This window comes from Cucurbita pepo, chromosome 8 (genome assembly GCF_057944985.1).
Source record: "Cucurbita pepo subsp. pepo isolate OVF chromosome 8, ASM5794498v1, whole genome shotgun sequence".
NCBI classification, from domain to species: domain Eukaryota; kingdom Viridiplantae; phylum Streptophyta; class Magnoliopsida; order Cucurbitales; family Cucurbitaceae; genus Cucurbita; species Cucurbita pepo.
Genome location: NC_141805.1, coordinates 494,112 through 513,893, shown reverse-complemented (window position 1 = coordinate 513,893; position 19,782 = coordinate 494,112). Strand labels below are relative to the sequence as shown.

At 37.0% G+C, this 19,782-nt stretch overlaps 4 protein-coding genes across 7 annotated transcripts; 1 reads left to right on the top strand and 3 right to left on the bottom strand.

Moving 5' to 3' along the window:
• Positions 1-1,119: 1,119 nt before the first annotated feature.
• LOC111800426 (uncharacterized) lies at positions 1,120-9,254 on the bottom strand. Its single transcript, XM_023684112.2, has 12 exons — positions 8,925-9,254; positions 8,624-8,700; positions 8,388-8,463; positions 8,186-8,258; positions 8,048-8,099; positions 7,346-7,407; positions 7,203-7,266; positions 7,046-7,103; positions 6,883-6,969; positions 6,711-6,804; positions 6,528-6,632; positions 1,120-3,251 (listed from the first exon to the last, which is right to left on the bottom strand). The coding sequence occupies exons 1-11, from the start codon at positions 8,996-8,998 to the stop codon at positions 6,540-6,542; spliced, it is 810 nt and encodes a 269-aa protein (XP_023539880.1). The 5' UTR covers positions 8,999-9,254; the 3' UTR covers positions 1,120-3,251; positions 6,528-6,539.
• On the top strand, positions 3,251-6,491 carry LOC111800425 (serine/threonine-protein kinase-like protein ACR4). Its single transcript, XM_023684111.2, has one exon. The coding sequence runs from the start codon at positions 3,633-3,635 to the stop codon at positions 6,312-6,314; it is 2,682 nt and encodes an 893-aa protein (XP_023539879.2). The 5' UTR covers positions 3,251-3,632; the 3' UTR covers positions 6,315-6,491.
• Positions 9,255-9,697: 443 nt separating the features above from the next.
• Positions 9,698-11,619, bottom strand: LOC111801009 (eukaryotic translation initiation factor 1A). Of its 2 annotated transcripts, none has more exons than XM_023684961.2 (2): positions 11,478-11,619; positions 9,698-10,311 (listed from the first exon to the last, which is right to left on the bottom strand). In XM_023684961.2, exon 2 carries the CDS (start codon positions 10,299-10,301, stop codon positions 9,864-9,866), a length of 438 nt encoding a protein of 145 aa, XP_023540729.1. In that variant the 5' UTR covers positions 10,302-10,311; positions 11,478-11,619; the 3' UTR covers positions 9,698-9,863. The 2 variants fall into 2 exon arrangements, with proteins under 2 accessions (XP_023540729.1, XP_023540730.1); XM_023684962.2 differs by having other exon boundaries at positions 9,698-10,306; positions 11,478-11,535.
• Positions 11,620-15,097: 3,478 nt separating this feature from the next.
• On the bottom strand, positions 15,098-18,996 carry LOC111799578 (uncharacterized). Of its 3 annotated transcripts, XM_023682963.2 has the most exons (9): positions 18,854-18,996; positions 18,641-18,748; positions 17,171-17,310; positions 17,028-17,090; positions 16,869-16,935; positions 16,691-16,791; positions 16,518-16,562; positions 15,508-15,978; positions 15,098-15,424 (listed from the first exon to the last, which is right to left on the bottom strand). In XM_023682963.2, exons 3-9 carry the CDS (start codon positions 17,303-17,305, stop codon positions 15,254-15,256), a joined length of 1,053 nt encoding a protein of 350 aa, XP_023538731.2. In that variant the 5' UTR covers positions 17,306-17,310; positions 18,641-18,748; positions 18,854-18,996; the 3' UTR covers positions 15,098-15,253. The 3 variants fall into 3 exon arrangements, with proteins under 3 accessions (XP_023538731.2, XP_023538730.2, XP_086982010.1); XM_023682962.2 differs by lacking the exon at positions 18,854-18,996 and having other exon boundaries at positions 18,641-18,847; XM_087125884.1 differs by lacking the exons at positions 18,641-18,748; positions 18,854-18,996 and adding an exon at positions 17,473-18,583.
• Between the last annotated feature and the right edge of the window lie 786 nt (positions 18,997-19,782).

The window sequence follows — 19,782 nt, the reverse complement described above, 5'->3', positions numbered from 1 at the left end:
TCTCTGCAAATTCGTATTCATGTGTCGTGCAATGAGATTAGAAATGAAACTTCTTCCAAATTGCCTAAGATTTGGATCTTTTGGCAATGGTGGATGTGAGTAGGAGTTCTGTAACCTGCAGTTGTTTAGCATTCTTCCTGTGAGCTTACTTAGAACTCCGAACTTGAGCTGTTTTCTGTTTCCCAAGAACCAAAAGATAAACATTCATTTTAAAAAATATATCTATTCACTCTCCTCTTCACCCATGAAACTCCCTCAACCATGTCTTGTCTTAGGTGCGTTTACTCTTACGTCAACAGCTCAAGCTCACTACTAGTACATATTGTCTGTTTTGGGTCATTCATTTCAGGTTTTCCCTCAAGATTTAAAATGTGTTTGCTAGGGAGAGGTTTCTACTCCCTTATAAACAATGTTCCGTTTCCCTCCCCAATCAATGTGGGATCTCACCATCCACCGCTCTCAGGGGCCCGACATCCTCACTAATACATCCCTGGTGACTGGCTCTGATACCATTTGTAAAGTCTACGTTTGATCCCACATTGTTTGGAGGGGGAACAAAACATTCCTTATAAGGGTGTGGAAACCTCTCCCTAGCCGACGCATTTTAAAAACCGTAAGACTGACGACGATACGTAACGGACTAAAGCGGACCGGACAATATCTACTAGCGGTGAATACGTGAGACTGACGACGCATTTTTTTTTTCTTCACTCCATTAAATACGGATCAAGCTTTTTGATCCATAAACGACATAGTGTGTCACTAATGATTCTAACTTGTGCAGGTTGGCAGGTAAAGTACAAGCTTGCATCGAGGCTTCTTCTCTAGTTGAATGGTAAGAACTCCCATCATTTTAAGGATGAGATTAAGTGAATGTGATGCTGATAATAGTTTCATATCTGAAAGAATTTCTGATTACTATATGATATTCACTTCAAAAAATGAATTGGGCCTGAGCCTGTTTTTGAAGAAATTGACTTTAAATGATTTGCTTCACTAATAATACCAATGTGAATTTTCTATGCAAAACAGTTAATGAGGCTTAGTGATGCAATTTCAAATAATGAGAAGGACAAAAGTTTCCTTAATTTGGTATTTTTTTCTTTAAACAAATCATAATTTAAAAAATATTTTAATTAAAAAACCAAATATATTTTTTAAATTAATTTGTCTGATATTTTTATTATAAAATAAGCTATAGTTTTATGATATTTTTTTTATAAAATTATTTTTGTGGGGCTCATGTTCTTTCAACTTTCATTTCCCTAATTTTGGGGATTTAATCTATATATATATTAAATGATCCATTTATTATTTTCCTTTTAAAATTTTATATTATATAATAAACACTTTTATCATTATTCTAATGGATTATTTAGCATAATTGAAATTCTTTGATTAAATAATTAAATAAATATAAATTCATTCTTTTTAGTATGAGCTGTATAATGGTAAATTTTGGTAATTGGTTTTGTTATAATGATTTTACTATTTTTATAGCAAAGTTATGTCTGTACTTATTTATTAATTGAAATGAAACAAAAAAAATTAAATGCCTAAATAATTAGATAAAAATATATAATAAATTCAAATTTCACATTATTTGTTGGGTGCCAGCTTGGTCCAAGCTATTAATGGACAGCTTCAAAGTTTCTGGTTAAATAAAATTATTAATTTCTTTCTTCTAAAAACGACTCAATAATATAATCACAAGAAAAATGTATTAATGCAATTATTTTTTTTATTTCGTTAAATTATAAATTTATTTTTGTTCAATAGGGCAATAGTGTAGTTAATTAATGATGCATTGATAGATTAATGAAAATTAATTAATATTACTATTTTATTAAAATTAATGTATAATTAATAGATAAACTGAGTTTAGCTTAGCGGTAATTACATACCTTTATTTAAAAATGGAAATTACAAATATCAATAAGGATTGGTCTCCACAAATGGGACATTTTAGGTCATTTTTCAACCTTCATCACATGTACATAATGTTTTATTATACTTTATTTGGGAATGATATATTCGAAGGAATACTCATAAATTAAGTAATAATTTTTATTTTTATTTTTATTTCAACCATCAAATTTGGATTTTATTTATCATATTTTGTGGGGCTCCACGCTCATTGATTTATTTATTTACTCTTTAGTGCAAGACATTTATGTTATTATATTCAATTTAAAATGGAATAATTTAATTAGTGTCCTTTTTGGAATGTGTTTCATCGATGAGAACGATACCTTCTTAATAACTTGTAATTTTGAATGTTCTTTTTTAATGATTTGTCAACTCAAATCAGTGACGCTCTAATAAATACAATCTAGATTGATTGTGTACGCTGCTCCAATGCTGTAACGTCTCACATTCAAGATTCGAACCATTTAGATTCACATTTAAGATTCGACATTCTCTTATGATATAACCACGTTATTTACTTTTTGAGAAATACTTTTAAGCGTGAAGATCCCTTTCTTAGAAAAATTTATAAAAGGTCACTCAAGGTATAATTGCTCAAAGCCCAAAAGTGCTAATTTTAGTATACATAGTAACTATCATTTTTTTAAAACTTTGTTTAACCATAATTTTTAAAAGAATTGATAGAAAAAAAGTGTATTTTTTTTGGAAACTCAATCATACAAATTTCAAAGTTAAATATGTTACATAGAATAACCTCCTAAAATAACTTAGGTTGGTCGATGAAGATAATTTTAATTCTCACAAACAATTGAGAAGAAAATATACGAAGGTTCGACTTAAAAATCTTATCCACACAAAGATTTGAAACAACTTTGACTTCGAGAGAAGCTTACCTTTTTAGAACAAAGTGTTTTTATTTTTATTATTTTTTAAATATTTAATAAAATAATAATAGCAATAATAGAAGTAGAAAAGACCAATTAAAAGACCACAATTTATTTATTTTTGGTCCAAATAGAAACAGACTAGAAGTAGAGGCGAGAGGTTTAAATCTATATATTTTCTCGAAGTTTTAAGAGTTTTAAAAAAATATTTGAAAATTTGAGAAAAAATAGAATAATCACAGAACTTGAAACCATGGAATAGGAAGAACTGCAGAGAAAGTATAAACAAAAGCAGAAGCAAAAATGGTGGAAAATGCTTCGAAAAAGGACACTAATTAAATTCAATAGAGAGAAAACAGAGCAGCACCTTGTTTGGAACAAAGCTCGTCCCCCCAGTTCTTCAAGAAACTTGAATCGACGGCCAACAACACAACGCCCCTGTAATTAGTAAACGAGGCCAAAGATTGAGTGAAATTGTTCAAGCAAAAACAGAACAGACAACAATGAAAAGGGCTTTGGGGATTGGATTTGGTGGTGTGTAGTGCAGTAATCCGTGCACGAAAGATAAAAAAAAAAAAAGGCATTAACTTCCTCCCATTTAATGCCTTCACCTACGCATTTCCCAATGTCAGAAGCTGTAATTTCGGCCTTTTAGTCTCTTTTCTTTGAACCCTTTTCCCTTCTTCTCTTCTTTCTCTGTTCTTCCTTTTCCTTTCATCAATTCTCATGGATGTCTCTCGGAAGGAGAGGATCTTGCAGCATTCTGAATTTCTTGGGTTTTGAAAGAGAATGAAGTGAGATTTTCTGGGTTTTTTTTAGATGTTCTTGAAGAAGATGAGTGGTTGGAGAGGTGGATTGTTTGTGGAATTGGTTGTTTTTGCAGATATGTGTCTGATGGTGTCTGGTTTAGGCTCTATGGCTTCTGTGGCTGTTTCTTATGGCGAGAAAGGGCCTGTTTTCTGTGGTTTAATGGCAGATGGGTCTCATCTTGTGAGCTGTTTTGGTTCAAATTCAGCCATAACTTACGGAACTCCTTCTCATTTCCCCTTCATTGGTCTCACTGCTGGTGATGGTTTTGTTTGTGGGCTTCTTTTGGATTCCAATCAGCCTTACTGTTGGGGAAGCAGTGGCTATGTTCAAATGGGTGTTCCTCAGCCCATGATCAAAGCCGCTCAATACCAGGAAATCAGTGCTGGTGATTACCATCTCTGTGGCCTCCGAACACCGCTAACTGGAAGGCATAGGAACAACACGTCTTTTGTTGATTGTTGGGGTTACAACATGACAAGAACCTTTGTGTTTGATGGCCCGATTGAATCGATCTCGGCAGGGTCTGAGTTCAACTGTGGGCTGTTTTCTCTTAATAGAACTGTTTTGTGTTGGGGCGATGAGACGAGCAGCCGGGTCATCAGTTTGATACCTAAAGATATGAGGTTTCTAAAGATTGCTGCTGGTGGATATCATGTTTGTGGGATTCTAGAGGGCGCTAAGGCGAGGGCGTTCTGTTGGGGAAGGAGCTTAGACATTGAAGGAAGTGCAGACTTGGTTCCAGTTGATCCATTAGACTCTGTTGTTGGGGGCAAGTTTCATGCTTGTGGGATCAAGAGCATGGACCGTGGTGTGATTTGTTGGGGCTTTACAGTCAAACCAAGCACTCCAGCGCCGGATGGGATTAAGGTTTATGACATAGCAGCTGGAGATTACTTCACTTGTGGAATTCTAGCTGAGAAATCTCTCCTGCCTGTTTGCTGGGGTCTTGGATTTCCTAGTTCTATACCCTTAGCTGTGTCGCCAGGAGTCTGTAAAGCAACTCCTTGTGCTCCTGGTTTCTATGAACTAAGCCAAGACAGTGCTCGGTGCAAGTCGCCGAGTTTTCGTGTGTGTATGCCCTGCAGTACTACATGCCCTCCTGAGATGTACCAAAAATTTGAATGCTCCTTAAAATCTGATAGACAATGTGAATATAACTGTTCAAGTTGTTTTTCTTCGGAGTGTTCATCAAACTGTTCATCCATTAGTTCAAATGGCTTGATGGGGAAGAAAAATGAGAAGTTGTGGTCAATGCAGCTTCCAGCTCTGGTAGCAGAGGTTGCTTTTGCTCTGTTTTTGGTAGCTATTGTGTCGTTAACTGCGATCTTATACGTTCGGTATAAGTTACGGAGCTTCCATTGTTCCGAAAGGGAGTTAAAGTCTAAGAAGAACCAAGGGACTGCCTCTTCCTTCCAGAAGGAAAGCTACAAAATACGTCCTGACTTGGATGAGCTAAAGATAATGAGGGCTCGGATGTTCACTTACGAAGAACTCGTGGGAGCGACGTGCGGGTTTAAGGAAGATTCAATGGTGGGAAAGGGAAGTTTCTCCTGTGTTTTCCGAGGTGTTTTAAACAACGGGACGGTTGTAGCAGTGAAACGAGCTATAATGTCTCACAACAAGCAGAAGAATTCAAAAGAGTTTCACACTGAACTTGACTTACTGTCAAGATTAAACCATGCTCATTTGCTTAATCTACTTGGTTATTGTGAAGAAGGTGGAGAGAGGCTTCTAGTTTATGAGTTCATGGCTCATGGTTCCTTATATCAGCACCTTCATGGCAAGAACAAGGCCTTGAAAGAGCAACTAGATTGGATAAGAAGGGTCACCATTGCAGTCCAAGCAGCAAGGGGAATTGAATACTTGCACGGCTATGCTTGTCCTCCCGTCATCCATCGGGACATCAAATCGTCAAACATTCTTATTGACGAGGAGCATAACGCTCGAGTAGCCGATTTTGGCTTGTCGTTGTTGGGGCCAGCGGATGGTAGCTCTCCATTAGCAGAGCTACCAGCCGGAACTCTTGGCTATCTTGATCCTGAATACTACAGACTTCACTACCTTACAACCAAGTCTGATGTCTATAGCTTTGGTGTTTTGCTGCTCGAAATTCTCAGCGGTAGAAGAGCCATTGATATGCAATATGAAGAAGGGAACATAGTAGAATGGGCAGTGCCATTGATCAAATCTGGAGATATCTCTGCAGTTTTAGATCCGATACTAAAACCGCCATCCGATATCGAGGCCTTGAAGAGGATAGCAAACGTAGCTTGTACATGTGTGAGAATGAGGGCGAAGGAGAGGCCATCAATGGACAAAGTCACGACGGCATTGGAACGTGCTCTTGCCCAGTTAATGGGAAGTCCATATAATGAACAACCTATCTTACCAACGGAGGTGGTTTTAGGAAGCAGTAGACTGCATAAAAAGTCATCTCAAAGATCATTGAACCATTCCGTCTCCGAAACGGATATAGCAGAATCTGAGGATCAAAGGTTCGAGTTCAGAGCTCCGTCGTGGATTACATTCCCGAGCGTGACATCGTCCCAGCGGAGGAAATCCTCAGCTTCAGAAGCAGATGTTGATGGAAAGAATTTAGAAGGAAGAAATGGGGATGGATTGAAGAGTTTAGAGGAAGAGATTGAGCCTGCTTCCCCTCAGGAAAAGCTGTTCTTGGAGCACAATTTCTAAAGTGAGAACTCATTGAAAAACAAAGCAAAACCCAGAAGGGAAAATTCAAAAGCTTTGATTTTTATTCCAAATTCTATCTCTCAGTGACATGAAGGAAAAAGAATGAGATTCAACATGAAATTCTAAGCTGTTTCTTTTTTATTAATGGAAAATAAACTAATAAAGTTAAGTGTTGAAGCCATGAAAATGATGGCATTCCCAGCAAATACATACCTAGAAAAGTTGCTACGCACAAGGGCAAAGTCTCATGGTATGTGGGTGTGAGCCATCACAAGTAAGTATTGACTGTGCGCTACTATATAAGCATGCTCCTGGATTCTGAAGTTCATAAGATAAACAAAATGTGCTATAAAACTCGTATGTAATGTGCTATACATAAAGAACAGGACACCGTACCAGTTCTTCAGGAGCATTATAAGCAACTTCAGCAGGGTGATCAGGCCCAACACTTTCTATGCAACCTCCTTTGCAGCTCATGTATTTTTGTATTCTATCATACCCAAATAGAAAAAACATGTTTTAATGGCTCCATAAGAAACGAAGGAAAAGAAAACAGCAGATTACTCACATGTCACAATGATTTAGGACCAAAATCTTGTTTGAGACGCATGATTGTCCATTTGACTTGCAAACTGAATCACATGATTCTCCTTGTCTATCGTAGATTCAGTTCAGAAGAGTGAGATAGAGATCAAACAGCGTATATAATAAACAATCCTAGCTACCCTGACCTTCCAACAATGACATTGATGCCATTCAGTCTGAATTCTAGTTGTGTGCTGCTCACTCCTACGAAGTCCAAACTTTGGAAATGAATCATAAACATCACAGAATGCTTAAAGAAACTATAATGACTACATGGTTTGAATTCAGAAATCAGTAGCTAACCTGAAGAATATGATGGCAGGGAAAAGCAATGATGGTAATCACTGTGATAAGCATTTTCATGCACCTGAGAATTTGAAATTCAATCAAATATTTCAACTCTCTAAAGAAAGATAAAATGCAATAACACAATGCAGGACACTTACAACACTCTCAGAATTATGACGACACCTCCCAGCACAGAAATCAAAGACACTGGCATATGTCCCTGCATCATTTACCATAGTTCCATATATTTAATCTCAGACTAAATTATGATCTCAAATCCACTCCAAGGGGGAATGATTCCTTAAATGAAAAGTAAGCTTCACATGAATATTAATCGTAAGATACTCTTCCAAAACATTAACGGTGAGATCCCACATTAGTGGGGGTGGAGAATGAAGCATTTTTTATAAGGGTGAAAACTTCTCCCTAACAAACGTGTTTTAAAAACCTTGAAGGGAAGCCCGAAAGGGAAAATCCAAAGAGGATAATATGTGCTAGCGGTGGGCTTGGGCCGTTACAAATGGTATTAGAGCCAGACACCAGGCGATGTACCAGAGAGGAGGCTGACCCTCGAAGGGGATTAGACACGAGGCAGTGTGCCAGCAAAGACGTTGGGTCTCAAATGGAGGTGGATTGGGGGTCCCACATCGATTGGAGAAGGAAATGAGTGCCAACGAGGACGTTGGGTCTTGAAAGGAGGTGGATTGTGAGATCTCACATCGGTTGGGGAGGAGAACAAAACATTCTTTATAAGTGTGTGGAAACTTCTCCCTAACAAACGTATTTTAAAACTTTACAGAAAAAGTCCAAAGAAGAAAAAGTCAAAGAAGCGTTGAGGTTGATAGAGCATTAGTCATCACCTGCCGTGGCTGGCTTGGAAATTTTGATTTTTAGTATTTGTTCTCCTTTTGTCTGCAACCATCATCATCCAGAAATGCACTAGTTTTTAGATTCCATAGCAAAAATGAAGCATAAGAAGAATTAGAAGCCCATCATACCTTTGAAGGATTCAGGCAGCATGAAACACAATATTCATACGAATTGCAACATTGTGAAACAAGATTGCACCCACTGCAACGTGTAAAAAGAAAAAACAAACAATAAGGTAGCTTGACAGAGCTCTTACACTCCTCATGGGCCATTGGAGGGAGATTTATTTGGAGGAAAAAAAAAAAAAAAAAAAAAAAAAAAAAAACTCACTGACAAGGAAATTTGTCCCCTTTGCCAAGGCAGCAATGAGATAGTGGATCAATAGATAAAGCATCACATACACGACCTGCAATGGAAGCTATATCCATCAGGTTCTGTGAGTTACTAGCAATCTCTAACAAAAGCATGTCTTCAATCACAGGATATTGTTCAGGGATATTCAAGGTAACTGTAAAAAAAGAACGAAGAACTGAATAGCACTGCGAGATAATGAAAGAAATATTTACCATTATCATCGGTCAGTAAATATCTTCCCTGAATAGTGCTCCTACATGTGTTCTTTACTGCTAAGCCTATATGATTCCTTCAATAAAAAAACAAGAAAAAGTGAAAAAAAATGGCACAGGAGCGTTGAGAAAACTAACGAAACTGAACAGAAATACTTTTCAGCAGGATTCAAAGATTCAAGAATCTGAACAGCAACTTTCGTCCGTTTTTCTTAATTGTAATGGATGCAGAACAGTATGAAACGCCAAAATCTCAGAATGGAAATGGAAGGAATTAAAAACGGATAGTGGAAATCTTCACCTGATCGCTGAAATTCTTGAAGGAAAGAAGAGGAAAAATTGGAAAAATACGATCGATAAACTGAAACGATGCATTGATGTTCTGTTATCTGATCAATAATTAAAACTCAGAAATTAGAATCTTTTGAGAAGCCGGCATTTGATCGGATTCAGCACCTTCCCGCGTGTCGGATCTCTCCCCTCCGTTTTGATCGGATTTAAAATGTCTATTTAAGTATGGTTTAAGAAAAGAAGCATTTGAATCCTGTTTAGTTGAGATTGCTGACGTGGCGGGTTGGTTGGGTGATTGGGCATTGACGTGGCCGGTCTAACATTTGGACCGATGAAACGAGGAAGAGGATGAAGAAGTAATCGCCAAATTCGCTTCCAAAAAATAGATGGGGACTAAATTCTTAAACCCACGAGATCTTAAAAGTAAGAGTGTTCATATGACTCGAGAGAACCTGACCATTTCAGACTACAAGAAATAGTTTGAAACAAAAAGAGTGCTCATATGACTCGAGAACTAGACTACAAGAAATGATACCTGGCGATTTGAAACTACCCAACTTCAAGTTGTTGAGTCACTGACCAAATCAAACTAAAATTTAGATTGGTCCAAAAGATTTTTCTAACACGACTCAACTCGTGTACACCCAAACTTTAAGTGATACTTAAGTGATACTTTGAAATTTGAGCTATTCATACAGCAACAACGCCGATAGGGGAATCGAAATGCTGAAACTGATCGAAAACGCATGCTTATCACTCATTTAAACTCTATTCTTATAGAGATAGAAGGCAAATATAATTACGCATTTATATGTATATATAACATAAGATTTTATGCAATAAATACCAATCCCCCAGCAGAGAGTACAAGGTACAACAACAGTGGAGCAAATCCATATAACAAACCATCCACACAACTCTGAACTCCAAATGTAAAGTTACTCGAAATCTAAATTTTGTCGATATCTTCGTCCTCGAACTCAAGATAGTCATCAGCACCACCATCATCCTCATCGTCGATGCCACCAGCAATACCCTCGTTGAGACGAGTGTTCTCAGGAAGTTCACCATATGCCTTCAACAGCCTTGCTTCATCGGGCATATACTTGAGGATAACATCAGCTTTGTCATCCTGGTAGTCGCGAAGACCGACAAGTATTATATCGCCAGCTGCAATCCAAACCTTTTTGTGCATCTTCCCCCGGATATGGCATAGACGCTTTGTCCCATCTATGCACGTCGCCTCACACCGACCATTCCCTAACATCCTGAGAACCTGGGCATACTCCTGACCATCTTCCTTGAAAACAAGCTCACGTTTCTCATCATCTGCTTCGTTCTTTCCTCTCTTCCTGTTCTTTCCTCCCTTTCCCTTGTTCTTCGGCATGTTTTCTGTTCTGTGTTACATTTGAAATGCAATATGAGCAGTTGCAATACCACCAACATACAGAGTTATTGTTCGTGCCATTAAGAAAATATGAGGTAAAACTCCAACTTTGCACACTTGAAATAATTAGGATTTAGATAATATAAATCAGTCTAAACTAAAAAACTAGCATCAAGATAAACAGAATATAAACAGAAAGAAAGCAAAGAAATTACAAAACAATTGCACCAAACGTCCAAACAGAGCTTACAAGAACAGGCAAGGCACCTATTTATCACTTTGAGTCAGTAATGTTAGAAGTAAGCCCTTTTTTTCCGGTATGCAATTGTTCAGAAAATTGAAGTCAACTCCCAAGCACCCACCACACACGATGAGATGAAGAAAACGAACAACTAATGATCAAATTTACAGCCATAAGACGATTGGTACCCTCAATACCTAGCTACTACAACTCAGGGGTGCAGACCAGAGTGACTGATAATATTCCACACATTCCATGTAAAGATGTCATAAATATACGATCATCAAGAATCAACAAATAAAGGACATAATTATGATAAATATACTCTTGAACAGAAGGATGCATTCCAGCCACTAAAGCAGCAGCGAGAGAAAAAAAAAGTTTTCTAACATGAGCTGCGAAGAGCCATCTCGCAATTTGAATGTTCAATAAAAAATTTCAAACTGGGGCATCATCTTTCAGGTTCATGATTACTTTTCATCAAGATTTCAAACCCCAAGATGAATCATTAGATACAAAAGTGTGGTATATTGTCCTGTCCAGCTATATTTCCATTCCTTATTCTAGTCTTTTGCTTCTTACTTTGAACTAAGAAAGAATCATATGTCCTATCAAGATGGGGTAGGGCGGGGCGAGAGAGAGAGAGAGCCATATACGTTTTCTTCTTTTTCTTCTCCCAAAATCATTAATTCCTTTAATTTACATCATATAAGAGAAAAGATTATCAAATTGTAGAAGCCACCATGGTACTAAAAAGAATCAGATCGGAGCAGTTAGAAGATATCTCTCTAATCACCTTGCTAGGTAGAACTCAGATCGTTTCGATCAAAATCACAAAAAAAAAAAACAAACAAAAAAAGAACGCAGTCCTCATATACAAATAGCGATTCAGCCGGAGAAATGAAAAGATTATCACAGCATATAAAGTTACATACCGAAGTGATCAGGAACCTGCCAAGTTAAGAATCGAGCGAGAGAGAGGAAGAGGGAAAAACCCTAAAACCCTAGCCCCTTATACAAAAACTAAATATCGCAAAAGAGAGGAGAGAGAGGCTAGGCACTTTTCCTAAAAACCCCCCAATCTCTTGTAAACTACAAAAGTACCCCTTCACCTTTTATGGAATTATTATTTTGATCCTATTTAATATTTTAAGTTTAAAAAGTGTTAAATACACTTACAATTTTATATTTAATCACTTTCCAAATTTAATTATATGTCTAAATATTATCTATTTAATAATATTTGTGGACCACATAGAAGTCTAAAGTTGTAATTTAACCCAAAAAAATAATTAAATAAACATTATAATTAAAACTAGACTCAAGGACAAAAGGGTAATTTCATGTTTGATCTAATTAACCTTAAACTAAGATTAAGGTTTACTTATGTTTATGGTCTGTTTGTTAAATAAGAAACTATGTCACCCATAATTAATCACTAATAATTATTAAATGATCCGAAAAGTTTAGGGTTTATATTGAACAAACTAATATCAGTAAAACTAAAGCTCCTAAGCTACTCTTTCATCTTTGCTGCAACATCGAATCGTCTTCGAACGAAGAAATGGTTACTGAAATGGGAGAAAACATCTTCATGATACACTGACTTAAGAAGCACCAGCTCCTTTTCCCTTCTTCCTTTGAAGTTTCTTCATGTAGAACTCGAGCTCTTTACCCTCCAAATAGGCTAAAAACTCAGCAAGACTCACCAAAAACGCTTCGATGTTCGCGCTCAAACAAGCTGCGACAAGAATACATCAAAGACAAGCTAGATCACAAGGCATTTCAACTGCTTACTCATCGGCTCGACCGCATTGACCCGGTCTTGATGAGATACAGGCCATCAATCGACCACTGCTGAATTGTTCTTCAATATGAGGATCAAGCTTTCGATCCTGCTGTCGTTCCTCTAGCTTTCGCTGTACATGGTTGCTCTTCGTCGCCTCCTCGCTCGGAGCATCACCTTCCTACCGATCATACAAAACAAGGTGTGTTTAAGGATCATGTATATGATTCCCATAAAAAACATGTGATTCTCGAAGTACCCTTGTAAATTTTTAAGTGCAAAATTAATTTTAAAAAATTATAATTTTTTTTTATAAATATATGTAGGTTATAAACTTTTTTTTTTATAATTAAAATATATAATATTATATAATGTTACAAAAATTAACTCTACCAAAATTATAACATAAACATATTACTATATTAACTAATATTAGTCGACATTCATAAACCTTTACTAATTTTAAATTATCTAAAAATTTTATTAATTTTAAATTGATTCTAATAAAATTTAAATAATTTAAATTATTAAATAAAATTCATAAACCTTTATTAATTTTAAATTATCTATATTCTAATAATTTGAATAATTTAAATGAAAAAGGATTTTATTGGATTAATTTAATAAAATTTCGCCTCAAATTTTCTAAAATAAATATTCTTTTTCTAAAAAAAATCTTTTATTTTTAAAATAAATATTTTTTAAAATCATTTATCCGTTATTCAAATAAATAAATTATCTTGAAACCAATAGCATTTTTTAAAAAAAGAGTTTTATCCGAAATACATATTTTCTATGGTATCGATTTTCATTATATATATATACTTGAAATCCGGATTAGCCATTACCGGGCCTTGTCGCAATATAGTTGGTCTAAATCAGTACAACAATATTATATGGTAATGGAACCAATAATTAACAAATCGAATAATTTTTTATTTAAAAAAGTTATTATTATTTTTCCCTAATCCTTATAGAATTTCGAAATGAAAAATTATAAATATGAGACTTCTTCCTTCCAAACTAACTCTAAAATCACTACTAACTCTAAATCACTTTCATTTATTGCTTATTCTTCGTCAAGTATTCCATATCCCGATCAGAATCCGACAATGGCGATGCCGACTAGTAATGTGGTGCTTCAGCAGTCACCGACGGCAATAACGATGCTTCCAGAAAATCAATCGATGAGATTCGAGAATGACTTTAGGCTCGCCGATCAATCCATGAGTGAGGCGGAGATTTATCATAACGCTTATCTGAATCTATATAACGTAGATTTGCCTCCATTCGAGACTTATGACAACGGCGGCCGTGAGACGAAGTTTTATTGTCCTAATGAAACGATGCCGTTTTGTGCTCCTCCCACTTACAATAACTTATCTCCTCCGGCTCCGGCTCCAACTCTAACTCCGGCTCCGACTCCGACTCCGACTCCGATTCCGACTCCGGCGTTTTATTGCCCTAATTATAGTTATGAAATAATGACGTTTTGTGCTCCTTCCACTTACAATATATCTCCTCTGGCTCTGGCTCCGACTCCGATGGAGAGTACTGGTTTCCTTTCAGATGTCATCAATTTTTGCTCCAATAATACGAGGCATGTTGTAGCGGCAAACAATGGCAGAGTCAGCCAATCATCAAAAACGAGGATAATTTGGACAATTGACGAGCACAAGTAAAACAACTAAAATAACTGTGTAATTTGTGCAATAACTGTGGTTAAAAAATGAAATAATTGTGTTTTTTTTTGTTGTGCAGGTTATTTCTAGTAGGAATGGCGATATTTGGCTCGGGTAATTGGAAAAGCATCGCAAATAAAGTCGTGCTTACAAAAACACACATCCAAGTAGCTAGTCACGCTCAAAAGTTTTTCACTCGCCAACAAATACCGAAAGAACAGCGAAAAAGAAAGAGTATTCATGATATCGATACGGTCGATCCCGAATTATTGTCGGAGGTGTATGCTCGTTTAGAATCACAACCAGAAACACGAACACGATCACGACCACCACCACCACCACCGCCACGACCATTGTTGACAAACTATTCCCCGTTGCGCATGGATCCAAATCCGACCCAACCGTACGAGCAATTCAATAATTACGTGCCCAATGTTGAACAGCTGCCACCGCAGACATATTTTGTGCATAACCAAAACATTATCCACTGAACAATAGATTTGAATTTGATTTTTTTTGTTGTTGTATTTGTCATTACCAAAGATTTATTTTGTTATTTCAAACATTTATTTTGTTTTATATTTATATATATTTTTTAAATTCTCATAATATCTTTATAATATTAATATGGTATGAACTTTTAGTCCAATTAAAAAAAAATTATTAAAAAAAATAAAAATTAACTCTTTGCAAACTATTATTATGGACATAGACTTAATATAATTAAAAAAAAAAAAAAATTTATTTATTATGACATAGACTTAATATAATTAAAAAAAATAATAATAAATTTAAATTATAAGTTTGATGTTTATTTTAGTATATAAATTTTTAAAAATACATCTAATTACAAGTTTGGTATTTATTTTAGTCTAAAAATTTTAAAAAATACATATATTTGATTGATTTACTTAGAACTAGAATCAGGTCTAGATCTACGGTTGCTTAGCTAGAATCAAGTCTAGATCTACGGTTGCTTTGCTTACCTAAGCATTTGTCTTGATGGACCACGGACCACAGAGGTGGGGTAGCGAAGCTAAGAAGGCTGGAAGGAGACCCGAATCAATTAGGTCGTAAAAATAAGAAATAGAACAATAAGAACATTCAACCTAAGATTAACTGAGAGAGTGTATACTTTACAGTAAAAGCAAGAGAAATCCAGGCAAAATTGAAATCCAGGCAAAATTGAGAGAAAGTAAAAGAAAAATACAGATTTTACAATGAAAGAAGCAAAGCCATTGTATCACTTGAGAAAGAACTTCCAAATGTCTCTGTCAGTCATCTCCTTCACCAAGTGAGCTCCAAAAACGCCTTCCTCGTCGACCAAACTCCTCAAATGCCTCGCTCCGCTATTGAAACCGACGTAATTCTTCTTGGTCGCCAAGTATAACACTCCATATGGTGGCCTCACACACTAAAGTTTCACCAAAACAGACGATTTTTCACAACGTATTCGATGTTTGTAAAAACTATTCAAGTCGCTTTAGAGTTAGTTACCTTCTTTATAAGACTGTATAGTTTCTTCAAAGAGTTGAGTGAATATGGGATTTCCGCCATTAAAATCACATCGTATCCACCTTCTCCCTGATCGCTCTCACTCGCCCTCTCCCATGCTCGACTTCCCGATAGTTTCCTCGATCTCCTTGAGGAAGACTCATGCCCAATGATGCTACCATCTTGACTGCTGCAACCATCCATAAAATCTTCTTCAGAGAAGCTCAAGCTCATTCCAGTAGGTCCTTCAAATCCATCACCCCTAACAACGGACAACACTGTTGGGAGCTCTTCCCAATCGCCCGCGTAAAAATGTACCGATGGGCTCAAACTGTGTCTGGACGGAGTTAAGGGACTCTCCGCCTGTCTACTCTGCCTGTCCCGAGCTTGTTCGAGATTCGCAAGGACGTTCGGTATGGTTGTGCATCTAACACTTTCTGCACTCAGGTCTTGAAAGTGCACTATGCTTGCTCCCTGTAACAAGATTGAAAACTCAGCTATAACCACACTTCCATTCCCTGTTTTAATACTATGAATAAGCCCAACCCCATCGCTAGCAGATATTGTCCTCTTTGAACTTTCCCTTTCGGGCTTCCCCTCAAAGTTTTTAAAACGCGTCTACTATGGAGAGGGTCTAGCCCTACTCCGACTAGTGTCTCGCACTATCCGATGACTGTACCATTTGTAACAGCCCAAGCCCACCGCTAGCAGATATTGTTCACTTTGGCCTGTTACATATCGTCATCAGCCTCATGGTTTTAAAACGCTAGCAGATATTGTTCACTTTGGCCTGTTACATATCGTCATCAGTCTCATGGTTTTAAAACGCTAGCAGATATTGTCCATTAGATCTTTATCAAGATCATAGTATTGATCAATAACATCTAACAAAAGATTCTACTGCTGCTTCAGTCAACCGAACTTGCACTCGAGAACAACTTATTTAACTAGAAACAGACGCAGAGCATACTATTAAAAAACGTTCGGATGGAGACGGATTAACGATGAGGTACCTTGAGGCAAGCAAAAACTCCAGGAAGTCCATAGCTACAACCCAGCTGCAAAGCACCAACTAAAGAGGTTAGCTTGAAAATCATAATGTGTATAATAACACGACACGAAAATGTTTCAAAATCTAATTTATCGTATAAATGGCATGCCCCGCTCGACCACAATGGATTATTACCTCAAGTACTCTTTTGCCCCTAAAGCTCAGCTGTCCGTCACGAATCTCATGCTTAAGGACATTAACAAGATCAATGGAACTGTCCCAAGATTTCAGATAGCCTATAAAATAAAGATAAGCTTCAAACTTAAAGACATGTATAATTATGAGTGTACGAGTGTAGAAAGCATAGATATACCTTCAGGCTTTGAAGATATAGACTCTGATCCATTGAAGCCAATTATATCAGCAACACTAACTCTACCCTGGAGACAAGGACACCATTTAGCACAAGTGAAGAACTGTCGGGTTTTCCCTCAAGAATTACCACTAGTGTCGAACCGAACTAGTGAAGTACCTTAAAAACATTGAGACCTTGCAAATCGACGTTCTCCCCTGCATATTTGTAGGGATGAGCTGTCTGCTCAAAGGAGAAGAACGTGTTAATGGTATTCCCAAAAGTGGTTGGCAATAACAGGAAGAAAAGTACAAGAGAATTGCCTTTGAAGGGAGAATCTCCACAGCTGGTGAGGGGAGATGGACATCTCTATCTGAAATGGAGGGAGTGCTCTGGCTTCCTTTATCTTGGGGCACCAAACCAGGCAAGCATTGCGCAAGTAATGATGGTGCTCTCATTGTACCTATATTACAAGCACCTATATGTAAATCTTGTTGTAATGTATAAAGAACCAAAGAAAATCAATGTGATTTACCAAGAATGAACCAAAAAAAGGATACCAATTGGCAAAAACCATCAAAATATCGTATGGTTGATCGAGGAAAGGTCATGAATCATATCGTACTTTTTCTGTAACGGTCCAAGCCCACCACTAGCAGTTATTGCCTTCCTTGGGCTTTCCCTTTCAGGCTTCCTCTCAAGGTTTTTAAAATACGTCTGCTAGGTAGAGGTTTCCATACCCTTATAAAGAAACATATGTACTAGGAAGGTAGAGGCTTCCTCTCAGGGAGGACGAACATATATGGAGGAGGGATAGAGACAGTCTAAGGTGTACTAGGATTAAATACTATGTACTTCATGTTTTCCTAAGAAGTATAGCAATCTAATGAGCCACAAGAGTCATAAGAAAAGGCAAGGAGCAAGGGATGTTTAACGTTCTAAACGTGCACCCATAGCTCGACTTTTGGATTGCAACTCTAAAAGCTTGTCCCATCAAGGCAAGCCACAGACTCGATTAGCAACTTTTGTTTAATGTCACTCTCCTCAAGTATCTCGAAACATCGAGCCGAAGTAAATAAACTAATGTCCATTGGAAAAACATTCAACCAACATGGGAAGACTCTGCCCCCTGAGAGAAGAAACTTTCATGGAAACCGACCAACCTTTTGGCGACGACCGTGGGACCGAAAGGCATTGAGATCTGAACCAAAACTAAACTCCGTCCAGGAGATAGCCACTTAGATGAAATCTACTGAACATTCCCATATATAATGTTTTGATAGTACTAATGATAAAACAAAACTCCCTCTAACCACAGCTACCCAAGCTTTGTTTATTTCAATCTTCTTCCAGCTTCATAATTTCTTCAAGAACACCTATTGTGTTCCTAATCTTCTCTACCCACAGGAAAAACAAATTAAGAAGGAAATAAGTGTTGATCCATGAACAATCGAAACCCAATGTAAACGTAGAGGTTTGAAGATCTAAAGGGAAGAACAAAACCAGACCCACCACTTCAAATCCAATGAATACAGATTCAGCCAACAGTGAAGTTCAATCTCTGTATAATGAAAATCCAGCAATGAACAAGGCAATAATAAAAACTGATCTAAACAGTTCGATTACTCAACCAAAATTCCAAGAAATCAGGACCCAGAAAACAAAATTACCGCTCTAGAACATCAGAAGATCAAAAAGACAATCAAACCCAAATCGCCAAATACATAAAGAACACGATCCAACAAATCAGACAGAGAAACAAAAACCCCATAAAATCAAAGAAAGCTACTCACCCACGGAGCTTAATCGCAATGGCAAAGGGAAAATCGAGCGGAATTATGAGACGATCGAGGACCCAGAAACGAGTTATAGTCAGAGATGTAAACTGGCATGAAGAAACTCTGCAATTTCACAGAAAAAGATATCGGTCTCCGATCAAAGTCAAAAGAGAATACCACGTCAAGAAAGAAACGTTCACAGCTGAACAGAGAAGCTTCGATTCAGACCTGCACTCCAAAGAGCTAAAGTATCCACAGGAGCCCTTCAACTTCTCGCTATTTTCGAATTTACCTAGATGGATCGAGTCATGGTTGACTGTGTAATAGGGGCGTAATTAAATGGAAAATGTGAGGGTATTTTCGGTAGAGGAGTGTGATTGGGGTGGGAAAGTCCACGTGTGGAGGTTGAAAAAAATTTGAGAACGGAAGAAAGCGGCGATTTGGTCGGCCGTTTCATCGGTTTCTTCACCAGCAGTTGTACGGAGATTCCCTGACTTTTGCTTGCCTGCTTGCCACGTGTCAAATGATTAGTGGACTAAAATTCTAATATTATTTATTATTAATCTCTATAAAAATTTAATTAATATCATATAAGCTAACTTATATTATGGAATAAGGATTATTAGGTTTCGAGGCCTTTCTATGAATAGAATCATTTAATGATATCTAAGATGTATTTCCTTCTCGAGAGAGACCCTAATAGAAGCTGGGTTTTTTTCCTTTTTGATTTGGGCACAAAAACGGGATATCTAAGGGATCTCCCTAATCTTCGAGCGGAACTTTCGATGAACCCTACTCGAGAGTATTGGCAATATGATCAATTAAAATAAGAGAGGTGAGTCTCGAAGGACGAACCTTAATTGCTAACTGAGACGTTTAAGACGTTAAAGAATAGGATATGGAGGTTCGACCATCCGAATATCTATCCAGCTAGCAACCTCATGAATTAATTCAAATAATAGATAATATGATATGCAGCTAGCAACCATAGCAACCATATCAGAAAAGCACAAAAATTCCATCTCCATTCCTTTTTGGTTCATATTCATAAGCCTTTGATTAGTATGCAAGTTCATGTTTGATAATGGTGTCCAAAGTGATTTGAACGTTGAAGGATGAGCTTCAAAAGCCACACCATGACAAAAAGTGAGCATCTT